Source organism: Triturus cristatus, chromosome 10 (genome assembly GCF_964204655.1).
Source record: "Triturus cristatus chromosome 10, aTriCri1.1, whole genome shotgun sequence".
Lineage (NCBI taxonomy): Eukaryota > Metazoa > Chordata > Amphibia > Caudata > Salamandridae > Triturus > Triturus cristatus.
Window position 1 is genome coordinate 1082100556 of NC_140593.1, and position 14271 is coordinate 1082114826.

A 14271-nucleotide genomic window follows, 5' to 3' on the forward strand; every position below is an offset into this window, starting at 1 on the left:
TCTGGATGGGGAGCCAGTGGACGTTTCTGAGGTGGGGAGAGATGTGGGTCCATTTGGGGAGGTACAGAAAGTTGTCTGGCTGCAGCATTCTGTATGGTCTGGAGTCTCTGAAAAGCTGGGTGGGGATTCCGGTGTGGAGAGCATTGCTGTAGTCGAGGCAGCTGATGACAAGGGCTTGTGTGATGGACTTTCTGGGGTTTACTGGGATCCATCTGAAGATTCTGCAGAGCATGCAGAGGGTGTGAAAGCAGTAAGAGGCGACTGCATTGACTTGTCATTTCATGGTCAGTTGGCTGTCGAGGATTATGCCAAGGTTGCGTGCGTGGTCGGTTGGTCTGGGTGTCATCGGCATAGGAGATAATTTTGAGTCCGTGGGCTCTGACGATGTCTGCGAGGGAGGTCATGTAGATGTTGAACAGGGTGGGGCTGAGTGATGAACCTTGGGGCATGCCGCATATGATGTCCTTGAGAGTGGAGGTGAAGGGAGGTAGATGGATGCCCTGTGTGTGTCCTGAGAGCAATGAGATTATCCACTTGAGAGCGTGTTGCTGAACACTGATGTTGTGGAGTCTGTCGATGAGGAGATGGTGTTGAATGGTGAGGAAAGGTCGAGGAGGATCAGGGCCACCGGTTCTCCTCAGTTGAGGAGAATTCTGATGACAACTGTTGAGGTGGTCAGTGTGTTCTCAGTGCTGTGGTTGGCCCAGAATACTGATTGTGAGGTGTCTAGTAGGTGGTTCCGTTCAAGCTAGTCAGTGAACTGCAAGTTGATGGCTTTCTCGAGTACTTTGGCTGAGTATGGGAGTAGGGAGATTGGCCAGTAGTTTTTTAGGTCGCTGGGTTCGGCAGAAGGCTTCTTTAGGAGTGGTCTGAGTTCTGCGTGTTTCCATCTGTCTGGGTAGGTTGCTGTGGTGATGGAGGCATTGAGTATGGTGGTCAGTTCAGTACTGAATATGTTGGATCCAAGGTTGAAGAGATGGTGGGGGCAGGGGTCTGTGGGTGCCCTGGAGTGGATGGAAGACATGATGGTCATGGTGGTCTGAATGTCGAGCGAAGACCAGGTTATGGCTGGGCAGGTGTTCGTTGGTTGGATGAGGTTGTTGCAGCTGCGCGTGGTGGGTTGGGGGTCGAAGATGTTGTAGATGTCGGCAATCTTGCTATGGAAGTAGTCCAATAGGGTGTCGTAGAGTTGTTGGGAAGGGTGGACCATGTTTTCTGTGGCTGCCAGTTTTGAGAACTCCTAGATGATTTTGAAGAGTTCCTTCGGGTAGATGACCGCGACATCTATACAGCCAATGATAGTTGCTCTTTTGCTTTTTTGATGTGCCGGTGGTCTGTTTTGTACGCCGCTCTGTCAGAGGGGTCATTGGTGATGCGCCATCACTTCTCGAGTAGGAGACAGTTGTGCTTGGTGGTTTTGAGCTCTGGGGGTGTACCAGCCAAGTTCTGTTGGTTTCCTTCCTGCTCTTAGCCAGGACCTCATCTTAGAAGTTCAGTGTTGGCTCTGTAACTTATCTGTTTGTTGGCTCTGTAACTTATCTGTTTTTTGGTAGTCGTAAAATTGAGATGGACTTTCCTCTTCTTTCTCCAGTCACAGTGGCTCCGATGCAGAGCATCTCCAGTGGGCTGAAGGAGACCATGAATCCTCACGATATCGTCCAGGATGCCATACACAACTTTTCACCTACGTACCAACAATACACACAACAGTCTATGCAAGACTCCGAAGCTAAGGCACAAGGGCAGAATGGACATGTATCTTCTGACCCCAGCAGTGGACACTCTAGCAAGCGAAAGAAACAGAATGAGAAAATGATGCTCATCATTTCAGATGACGAACTATAGAACCGGAAGGCCAATAAGTACACGGTTACCGTGGAAGTGCTGTACTAAAAAGTGACCAATCATTCCCACTCAGGCCTCTCCCTCCAGTCAACCAGCACAAGATGGACTAGTATTAAGAGACCATGGCAATCTGTGGAGAATGGATGGAACGCTTGTGCTCCAAACGTTGTCTGGACAACAGTGGGTACAAATGCAAGCACATTCCGATGCAGGTGGAATGTAAGGTGATGCCCATGAGTTCAGAAATGTGGGTGTCTAATTCTGGGAAATGAACCTGTAAGATGACAGGACTATCCACCTCAAAGGAACTATGAGCCTACTCAAAGTGGTGCATTGTGTTCTCAAAGTAGGACTATCCAGCAACTGGAACAGCCGAATACCATGCCCATTTTCCCACTTTGTCTCTGATTTGCAGTCCTTCTGTGTGCCATTGCAACTTTATTAGGTCCGTTACTCCAACACAGTTCATTTTCTCTCTAGGATGTACATTTTTCAATGCAGGTGTGCCAGAGGACTCTCACACGACTAACCTAATTCAATAAATGTTGTTTCGGAGCAAACCCACTGAACTTATCGAAACATTGAGGAGAACGATCAGTGCTACCACCTCTCCTTTAGTTAACCTATGCCTTTCTGTGAGTTTAGCAAAGAGAGGGCAACTTAAGGATGCACAGTTTTGGACAATTACATTAATTAGGAGATATTGGCTGGCTGGAGGTCATATAGGCACATTTTAAATGTAGCGCAATATACAACAAAGTGGAAAAAAAGAATATATAATATGGACATATCAGGCTGCTGTTAGTCTTGTATAGGATACTGCCTGGTCCTGCAACCCCAAATAACACCAAGAAAATGGCAGATGAAGAGGCGAGTTTTATTTATTTATTTGTTGTTAGTCAGTGGGATGATATTCAATGACTTAACAGTCAGATGTAGGAGGCGAGTGATTGGATATTGTATCTGTGGAAAGCTGTGATGGCAATGCCTACTGTTAGAATGTGGCATCCTTAAAACCAGTGCCAATCCTGGACCAAAATCAGTGGCTTCCTACCTGAATTATGTGCAGTAGACTGGAAAATGCTACTGCATTTTTTTGCATTGAGAAAGAAACATTACTAATGTAAACATGAATAGTAGAATATTAGATCGAGGGGTTCGTTTTACAGCAAAAACATACACTGTAGAATTCATTCATAATGTAAAATAACTGCATTCCATAAAAGGCAGAGCAGTTTTTCTTAGCTTGTATTTTAAACATAGTAATTCTGGCTCTTAAATGATGTCCACAAAAAGTTCCATGTTTCCTCATTGTGTGAATTGAAACAATCTTTTGCCTTTGCAGAGTGTGACACACAGTTCAAAGATATGTGTATGACTTTAAAACCATTGTCAATGACACCTTTGCTGAAAAGGTCAAGACTACATTTATTTTCATAACCAAAATATTTGTATTATTTTCCAGTACTCTGTTGGAGTTCGTTTTTACTCCTGCCTGTCCAAACTGTTTGATATCGCATCCCTGTATCTCTTCTTCTGTGTGTTATTCTTAGGAATGGATCATCACACCTGTGAATTAGTCTTGAGTGGTGTTTCCAATATTAAGTCTCTGTTTTACAGTCTCTAGTGCAGACATGATCTGCCAAATTATTTATTCATCTTTTAAATTTATTAATCCAAAAACCTATATGTTTCTGCCAGCAGTGGCTTTGTCACAAACTGTGGTTTCTTTGGCTGTTGTGTATTCATTGACATTGTGAAGGCCCCAGTGACTTCAATCAAATGCACTTGTGTGGTGCACCTGGAAAAATGATGGAAATGTAAGTCACTGCTTAAGTGTCATCCTATCAGAATTTGTTTCTCAAGAGGCTGTCACTTTTAAAAAAATATTTCATCAAGATCTATTCCACCCTGCGCCTGTTAATGTTTTCCAGTTCGGTGTACCACTGGGACTTTACCAATCTGCAGCTCCTACTGACTTATTGCCATGATGTGATGTCATTTGCTCACTAATTGAACCTGGTTGACTATCATATATAGACGCCTTCCTTACAATAACTTAGTACAGACGGTTTGTATATGCCAAAGAAACCTTGTATCATCACCACAGAACAGGGTATGGTAATGCAGGAAGGCTTTCAGAGGGTGCTGCAAACTTCTAAAAGTAAAGATATACTCTGCATGCGAGTTGTACTGTTCAGTAATTAATAACACTCTGTGTAATTATGGATCCCTGTAAAATCTGCAATTTCAATTTCTGTTTTTATTTTATAAATTTTAAATGTTTTTCTACTATTATTGAGTTTTTCCAATTCTTGTCCAGTTTTTTAATTTACTTACAAGCGATCATTACAAGCATCATATAATTTTGTGCTGTAATTATTACTCTACGATTTGTCAAGGAAAGTGTTTAGAATGCTACACAATGATCCTGTAATAAGAGTGCTTGTTTTGGCTCTTTTTAAAGAGTTTTCCTTATTCAACCTTTGATTTGACTGGATTACACAGTTTATATACCTATGTTTTTATCCTGTAAACCACATTTAAATTGTACATAATCTAAGCAGCTTTTGAGCCCACTTAGAGAAATCTAAAATAAACAGCCAATACTAGTGTCATTTAAATAACAGAAACCGACAAAATTAATCAACTGAGTTGTGTGACATACTTAACGTACAATGAATAAATGCTATGTCAGCACCAAATCTTGATAGAAAAGTTAAAATTCACCAATAGTGAATCACTTGGGAACAAAGTACTTGATAAAATATATGGTAAGCTTTAAACATTGTCTAATGAGTAAAAGTCCAGATATTTATTTTAAACACATTAGGCGGCATCCTTTGAGGTCCTTGTGGTGACATTTTGCTAGTGATCAGCAGCATTTTTACTAACAACAAGAGATTTAGTAAGTCGGTACGCGAAATAGAGGGAGCCATCGTAACTTGTATATCCACAGAATGGGCTTGATTCCTGAGGGTGGCGTGACACCCTGATGTCAAAATTAAAATATAACATATAGTCTATCCCAGTAATTGGAATAATATGTAAATGAAAAGAATCTCATTATGAAAATAGATTATGATGAATGTCTCCTGGCAATGGCTATTCTCATCCCCTTTACTATGATTAAAGTGGTAATTTAAGAAACTAAAAAACAAAATTGAATACACTAAAAGATATAAAAAAAACAAGTTTAGAAGCATTGTTTGGACATGAATGTCCCCCTCCATTGCGTGTAATCCTGCCCTGAGGGCCCAAGTGAATGTGAAACTGGTATTCTGCCTTTTTTGTTTGGGTCTGAAATCATGGTATTCTAGCATGTGTGAAGAGACTGAGGTCTTACCTTGGTAAAGCAAAGGCCAGATCCTGTTCTGTGTCTATGTCTCGGAGCACCAAAGTTTTCCCTCATAGGGGGTTTAGGACTACTATCTATACCTTAGATAAATCGCATAAAGCAGTAATGACAATGTACTGAATGGTTGTGAATCTTGCATTGATTCCTCTGGGCATGTGCTGCGCTCTATATATCCCCCCCCCCCCCTCAATCTATAGTATGACCATAGATTTTTCTCTGTTTAGGAGAGACCAAACGAGATGACCCTTCGCATATAAATTTCTATTTTAACGTGAACCCAAGACCTTGTGCAGACATTCCTCTGGCCTGTTGAGTGTCTGTATTTGCAGTAGCTGTGTTGCACATGTTTGATAACAGGACTGTGCGTGTGGTGAGGCTGAGTACTGGAAACAGTGGAACCCCTTGTGATGGTGCCTGGCTTGAGCATGGCACAGGAGGGAGAGTTGAACAGCTTTCCTGCATTCCTGTGACTGAAGAGTGGAGACACAGACACTAAAGTGAGGGGAGGACAGAAACCGGGTTACCTATTAAAATTCTGGGGCATATTTACAAGCCCCTATCGCCACCACGTCGTCACTTCCAGTGACGTTGTGATGGCGATAGGGGCCTCGCCTTATTCACAAGGCAGCATTAAGACACTTAACGTGGCTTGGCGCTGCCTTGTAAATAAGGCCCCCTTTCACGTTGTATTTAGTGTGAAAGGGGAGGGCAATGGGTGTTGTGGTGGGCGTTCTACCGCAACACCCATTGATTTTGATGCTGCCACCTATTTACAAGGACAGCGTAAATAGGAGGCAACGCCAAAATTAATACCAGGAAAAACCTGGTTTTAAGCAGGCGAAACGAGGAGAAATGCTTCATTTCTTCTTGTTTTTACTGTTTCCATGTGTGCTGCGTTGTGCATCACACACACAAACAGCAAGTTGCCTATGATTGTTTATGTGAAGGACCACCTTCCTGCACATAAACAATCATTTAAAAAAATGCTGTTTTGCACTAAGCAGCACACATAGAAGTTACAAAACGGCATTTGAAGATTGTTTATGTGCAGAAAGAGGGAACTTCCTGCACATAATCAATCTTCCCCCCAACGCAGACCGCCTTGCACTAAGCTGCTGACCTCAGTGTATTCAGAATGGAGATGCAAGGTGTTAGCAAATTTTGGTTAATGCCAGTCTCCGCCATTCTGTTGTAAATATGCCCCTCAGTGAGGTCCTTCTTACTGTTAGCAGAAGGCTGCTAATTAGATTTCCTGAGAACTGTTATTTTGTAGATAGTAGGAGTGACTGGTAGGCATGTACTTTCTGTTGTTAAAGGTGGTAGAAGTTTATAGTCTCCTTTTGTCAGTCCCCTATTCTGCTTCAGGGATGCTAATGACAGCCTGGTGCAGAGATCTCACATTCATTGTGCCCTAATACTCCTTCTTGGAGCCAGCATCACTGCTACCTGCTGTGGGAACCATCACCTTGCTCAAAGATCGAGTCTGAGAAGCAGCCAGAAAATGGCATTTGAAAGAGAACCAAGCCAAACGGTTTGAGAAACCTTAGTGGATCCACGTGTGCTGTTTGGGAAATGAGTATATAAATGGGATCCAACCAACCTCACTTTGTTCCAGTTCCAAGTTCATCTTGACCAAGGAAGAGAGGGCTCCGCAGTGTATTAAATGGACTGCACTGTGACCAGGGTTGGTGTCTACAGTTTCCAGTGTCATAGTAGGAAGGATCCTAGGGCACCAGTGACAAACTACCTCCTCCATCACGGTTGTGGCCCAGTAGCCACTGTCTGCTCTGTTGCCACCAGAATAGGTCTGACAAGCACTAACTTTTTTGAATTAGTAAAGGGCAATTCTTTTTTTTTAAATTTCATTTGCTGAAAAACCAATAGAGTTCCAACTTAGAAAACCAAGAAAAGTAAAATGTTACCAAATTAGTTTAAAAAAAATAATTATACCTTAACAAAACTGATTCATCGGTTTAAATGACCAAATTGAAATGCAGAATACAAATAGGGTGATTCACAACATTTACACTGACTTACACACAATGTTTGGCAATACCACATATTACAATTGTTTGCATCAGAATGTGTGCAGGTTAGAACAGGGGGCCCAGACATCAGGTATCAGAGGTATATGGAAATAGAGTCAAATAACCTGTTTTGGTGGAAGGCCTACTAGGGTGAGAGTGTGTGTTGCTTTGGTAAAGCCAGTCAGGACCAATGTTAGCTCAGCAGCAGGTGATCTTGAAGCAAGGTGGGGAGGCAGTGAAAAAGTGAGAGTTGGTGGGTGATTTCCACCTGTTCAGAAAGGACACACTTTCTTAAAGGGGCCATTCAGTGTGGAGGGAAATGAATTGTGTTTGTCCAGGTCTGCATCACTGAGAACAACAGCCCTTTTAGAATGTTTGTGTGATGTCAGCTGGTGTTTTCAGATCTATTGTAACTTCATTTACTGTCTGACTCCTTTAATTGGAATACAACACTCCAGCATTTCACTTGTCTTTTTTAAACTTCGCGGTTTCAATTCGAACGGCAATTTAATGCAGTTTCAGAGGTCGATGTAATTACAGCCAGCATTCTTAATTCTAAATTGGAATTTCACCGTGAAAGAATCTAGACTTCCGGTTGGATACCTGTCATAATGCTTCTACTTTTCAGGTTTAGCACTGAGTGTAAATGTAGATAGGGTGGGATTCTGGGTAGATTAAAAAATACATGTCTGGAAAATGTATGTAAGGACTTTTAAAAGGAATGGTGAAGACTTGGTTGCGGTGTGCAGATTCCATCGAGGCGGAGTTCCAGTTGCCGGCACGTGTTTGTAAGTCATTTGGGTGAAAGCAAGACTTTCTAGGCTTTTTGAGACGGAAATGCAGAGGGGAGACCAGCAGTAGTTTTAGCAGTGGCACCGGCACTAAGGCAGAGGAGCGTCGCCCCACTGCTTTTCAGCAGTGTAAGGAAAAAGAAAATATTAATAACTAAAGTTATCATTTTATTTTTTCCTGTTGCAAGTTCGGCAGCTTTGCCAGATGGGCGGGTTGGGGCTGTTCTGCTGACAGAGCACGGGACTAGAGCAGTGGTTTACACAACCCTAAGTTCACATGAATGTTTGGCCGGCATTACAGCCTGGGTGGAGAACATGCCCAGGCTCCCCGTCCCCATCTGAGCACCAAACCACGGTGCTCAGATGCTGCATTGCAGCGTTGTGATTGGCTCAAGGGAGCCTCAGCCTGGGAGCTTTCTGTGTCATGTTCCGGCCAGAGGAGAGAAGGGACTAGGAGGATGCGGCGAGGAGATAAGTTTAGTTTTATTTTTTATTTACCCCGCGTCCCCGTCCTCCCACCACAAACACACGCCCCCCACCTCACCGCCCCACTATCGATCCGTGTCGGCCGCCAGTGGCAGCAGGCACTGTACCGTCTGCAGATAAATTGCAAACAGCTTGGCAGGAGAATTGACAACCAAGCTATTTGTTGTGTCTTTTTCTTTAAGCAAGTGGCATACTTTAAAGGCAGCCACAGGTCGGATTTAATTAAGTTGCGGCTGTTTGCAGCAACCTACCGTTAAATTATGTCACCGTTCAAAGTTATGTTTACCATTGCGTGCAAACTTTGTTTATTTTCATTTAATTCAAACATATTCATTGAGATTTTGGGTATAACAAAACAAACATCCTATATTACATTTAGATGACTATGTGATGACATTATATGATGATTTAAAAACCCGACATTTAATGACGCCCATGCTGGGGTCAAGGAGAGGGCGATCTGGGGGGGGTGGGGCATATCAAAGGACCACTAATCTCACCGGGGCGAAACACATTTACGAGTTGCCTTTCCACAGCTGAGAAATATTTTAAATATAGTACCACTAAAAGAAAAACAAATTAGATTGTGGTTCTTCCTTAATGCTCCCAACGAGATGGGAATTCATTTTATAAGCAATGTAAAAACAACCTTAGTCACATTAAATAAAGGCTAACACTAAAATAATGTATTATTATTATTTTGCAAATAACACCAATTTGAGATGCAGCTGCAGATCTACTATGAAATGCTCTGTATTACATCATAGATACATCCAATGTTTTACTGGCATACATTGTACATTATCTTCACACATACATGTAATTTTATTGAGCTGTACACATTGTTTTCAGTGCATACACTTTAGGGCTTTAATTATTAATTTAAGGCAATTGATACTGCACACACCAATTTCCTAGGAGAAGTAGAACACTTTACAGTTTACATTTTTCTTGCAGCTGGAGCATCTTAACCTCCATTTGCTCCATAAAATAATGTGGTTTGTACAAATGAAAAGTATAGGAAATTGGATTTTTGGTTGAAGGGCGTGAAGACCCTTCTCAAACAACATCCAAAATCCCTGTCAGGGTGAACCACAAAAGTCACTAAATTAACCTGTGCTTAAGCCTCTGGTAGCTTGGCGCTAAAGACGTCTGACTTAATTTAGAGGCAATGTGCAAATTATTCAATTTAGAAAAATAGAGTAAATCTTGAGTAAAATGACACTAAGACGACAAATATCCAATAAGGAGAGCAGGTGATATGCAATTTCAAAGTTTTAGGAAAGCGTAGCACCTAAAAGCACAAAGCATCACTCGCAGTCATCTGGTCATGCTAGAGCAGGGAAAATTCACAAGTTCAGGATGACCGTTCTGGATCTTGGACCGCAAGCAGGGACCAGATTAGCCCTGCTGGAAAGGTTACCCTCTCAAAGTCCAGCACAAAGAGTCCAGTTCGCTGTGGATGAGGCTACAAGGAGCAGGAACAGCATTGTGAATGGTTATGGCTGAAGCGCAAACAGAAGGCTGGTGGTCGTCGCTGTAGCGCAAATATCCGGTTGGGCATTGTGGACGGTCGTTGCTGGAGCTTCGAGTTGGTGGTCACCGCGGCAGTTGTTGCTGTATCATAAATTGTGAATCTCGCGTTGCTGGCGGTTGTTGTAGCACGAAGAGTCTGGTTCACCAGAGTTTTGCATTGGTGGTAGTCACGTGTGGCAGTCTCGGTGCTAACGGCCTGGGTCGCAGTCAGGAAAAGGCCAAAACTTCATCATTTCACCCTTCTTTCTGCACTCCGATGCCAGTCAATGGTCCTGGACCTGGAGAGGCACCTTTTGGGGATCAGGAACTCACTCTAACAGAGGCCAGCAGGGCTCAGGCAGGTCCAGTTGCAGATCTAGTCAGCTGGACAAATGCAGAACAGGTTTCTGAAGCTTGTTATGTCTCTGTAGCTCACACAGGAAGCCAGCCAGCTAGCCTTGGAGTCACTATGGTGGAACTGGGTTCAAGGAGCATGTCCAGCCTTCTTTTTTGAGGCAGCAGGGAAGCACGGCAGTCCTTTCAGCAGTAGTGCAGCATGGCAGTCCTTCCAGCAGCAGGGCAACTGAGCCTTTCACAGGTCCAGAAGTGTGCTGAAGTGTGGTTCTGAGGGTCTATTATTTATACCTGGTGCCAGCCTTTGTGTGTGTGTGGGGCACCCTTTCAAATACCCCTCCACCCCATCTGGTTCTGGAAAGTTCTTCCCTTTCCCCGGTCAAGGTTCCAACCTGTCTGGGTTGACAAAAGGCTGGTGACTGTCAGGCTCATTTGTGTGTACTGGAGACAAAGCCCTCTGTAGTGTAAATTGGGCACAGTACAGCTCCACCCCCAGCCATATTATCCACATCTAGTCCCCTTTGTGTCGCTGTCTTGAAGGAATACACAGACCCCCAACAGTAGAGCTATTCATAGTCATGTGACCCAGGACGCTGGCAGAAGGTACAAATGGTTAGGCAAGAAGATTCCATCTTTCCAAAAGTGGAATCTTCCAAATTGTGACTTAAAATCTGACTTCACAATTAAAGAGGATTTAAAATTACAGTTCATTTGAGTCTAAACAGACCGGAAATCTCTATCTGCTCCCAATCTAAAGTTAGCACCTATTAAATGTAATAAGGTAACCCAGTGTTAGTCAATGATAGAGATAGCCCTTACCACACTGAAAAACGACTTTAGCAGTTTTCCAGTTTCAGGACCTGTTAAATCTAAGTACACGTGCCCTACTTTTTTAATACAATGCACCCTGCCCTAGGAGCTCTTTAGTCCTACCTTAGGGATGACTTATAAGTATTAGAAAGGAAGGTTTAGGCCTCGCAAAAGGTGTATTTTGCCAGGTCGAATTGGCAGTTTGAAAAAATGCACTACAGACTGCAATGGCAGGCCCGAGGCATGTTTTAAAGTGCGACTTTAGTGGGTGGCACAGTGAGTATTCCAGGCCTACTAGTAGTGTTTAATTTACAAGCCCTAGGTACATGTAATACCTTTTATTGGGGTCCTATAAGTATATTAAATATGGCAATTGTGTAGACTTATTTCACCATGTTTTAAGGAGATGGCACAATCACTTTAACACTGGTTAGCAGTGCAAAGGTGCAGCGAGTCCTAATGCCAACAAAAACGAATTCAGCAAAATTGAAGGGGTGAAGCCAAAATGTTTGGGGGACTACAACCCAAGGGTGCCAGATCCAACGTACACCAATTTAAAATTAAATAGTTAACGGTGTTTTGTTTTTTTGTCAAAGCGTTACACTTCAAGGTACAAGAATATCTCTGATTTTACCTGCGTTAAAAGTTATTAAATTGCAATCGTGCATCCAGTGCTCATGCTCTAGAGCCAAACAGTAATGGAGTACCAGGCTATTGAAACCTGTCTCAGGCTTCAGCCACAGGCATCCATAATGCTAGAGGTTGAACTTTGATGATGTCCTGCAAATAATTGGCTCCTAGCTCTGAATGGCAAATATAAGTCGAGGTATTTTTTGTATCACCAGCAGCCTCCTTAGGAAAGCATATTCAGTGATTTGTAATGCAACCTCGTCCACATACCCCCATAATCCTGCTCCATAACTGACCACAGACAAGCATTTACATTCACTACAATCATCTTGCCCATTAACGCATCGATTAAGAATGCCTCGGTAATGAGCAAACTCTGCACAAGAGCTGTATGCTCCGTGATTGCAATTGCACGTTGGTCAGAATTTACTAGCTACACAGAGGATTAAAAGAGGGAAACGTCCCAAGAGCTCCTCCACTCAACAATCACGTTCTACTCAAAAGCCCTTGGTATGACATTCACATCAAATCAACAGGTTTTCAGGGTCCACCTCAGCTTAGTCTAAGATAGTGATATCTAAAGAGACATCCCTGTGTGTGAGTACAATAAAAAACCATGAACACAAACCAGGTCAGGTGCCGGGGGATACAGAGTGCAGCTATAAAACACCCTTACAAGAAAAACATAGGGAGTGCCTCACGTAAGCGACCACCAGGGAACGATTGGCAGGTTCTCACCAATTTGCTCACCATATCTTATAATACTTTATATATATTAAAGACAAAAGCTTAGTGCTTTGAAACTCATTTTTATTTTGTTCTTGTGAAGAAGCTTCTCCTCTACACTTGTTGGGGTGTTGGTTCCTTCCTTTGCATAGGAGAGTTGCTGATGGTATAGTGAGTGAATTGGTTAGGACGTGCCAATCGCTGCTTGGTGGTTGTTTAAAACATCCTTACAAGAGAAGCCAAACGTAAACAACCACCAAACAGCAATTGGCACGTTCTAACCAATTCACTCACTATACCATCAGTAGCAACTCTCCTATGCAAAGGAAGGAACCAACACCCCAACAAGTGTAGAAGAATGTTGTATGTGTGTGAAAACCTATCTTCTTGTATTGAATGAACCACACAGCTTAACCCCTTCCCCGGAGGTCCCCACCGAGGGAGGAGAAGCTTCTTCACAAGAAAAAAATAAAAATGAGTTTCAAATCACTAAGCTTTTGTCTTTAACATATATATAAAGTGATATAAGATATGGTGAGCAAATTGGTGAGAACCTGCCAATCGTTCCTTGGTGGTCGCTTACGTGAGGCACTCCCTATGTTTTTCTTGTAAGGGTGTTTCATAGCTGCACTCTATATCTCCTTCGGCACCTGACCTAATTTGTGTTCATTGTTTTTATTGTACTCACCCACAGGGATGTCTCTTTAGTTGGATACTAGGGTATCACAATCTTAGACATAGCTGAAGCGGAACCTGAAAACCTGTATAAAAGGATTTGATGTGAGTGTCATAACAAGGATGTATTAAAAAAAATAATAGTTTATTAAAAAGCAATCCCAGATCTTTTCTGTTTGCTGTGCCTAATGCCCCAGTCGCCTGTCATTTACGCCATCCAAACATACGAGGGAAAGCGGGTGGGACATAGTAGAAGGCACATTCACAATATTCGATGCCCCGCAACCACTTTTGTGACATACCGTTGTCATGCGGGGGGTTTACAGAGCGCTGTCACTGTATGTGGTTTCATTGCCCTGAAGCAATGAGCCTTTCTGAAACTACACTGAATTGCTGGAGATTAGTTGAAAGACCAGGGGCCTTATTTACAAGCCCCTTGCGCCGCTGATATGTCACTTTTCCCCCATATTAAAAGTGACTTACCAGCAGTGCAAGGGGCTTGTAAATAAGCCCCCAGATTTTCAAAAACATTTTGGTTCATCAATGGTCGAAAAGAGAGCAGAATGGAGGAGGCAGATTATTCCATAGGCATAAGACCATGAAGGGAAAGGATCATACCTTAGCATAGAGATGTCATACACTCTATGTCTTAGCATAGAGATGTCATACACTCTATGTCTTAGCATAGAGATGTCATACACTCTGTCTTAGCATAGAGATGTCATACACTCTGTCTTAGCATAGAGATGTCATACACTCTGTCTTAGCAGAGATGTCATACACTCTGTCTTAGCATAGAGATGTCATATACTCTATGTCTTAGCATAGAGATGTCATACACTCTGTCTTAGCATAGAGATGTCATACACTCTATATCTTAGCATAGAGATGTCATACACTCTATAACTTAGCATAGAGATGTCATACACTCTATGTATAGTCAGAAGGCGTGAGTGAAGATGATCATTTTTACAGGACCGCCTTTAAATATGGCCCACGTATGTTCTCTGTGGCCCTCAAGCAAACACCAACCAGTTTGAGCGGGAGAAACAGA

At 42.7% G+C, this 14271-nt stretch overlaps 1 protein-coding gene across 1 annotated transcript in view; it reads left to right on the plus strand.

Annotated features, from left to right (window-relative positions):
* TMEM184A (transmembrane protein 184A) overlaps window positions 1-4140 on the plus strand; it is a 139274-nt gene extending 135134 nt beyond the window's left edge. The window contains exon 9 of the mRNA XM_085629241.1: window positions 1592-4140. Coding sequence (XP_085485367.1) covers window positions 1592-1845 — 254 coding nt within the window. The 3' untranslated portion in view covers window positions 1846-4140. The remainder of the gene's footprint in view (window positions 1-1591) is intronic.
* Window positions 4141-14271: the final 10131 nt, after the last annotated feature.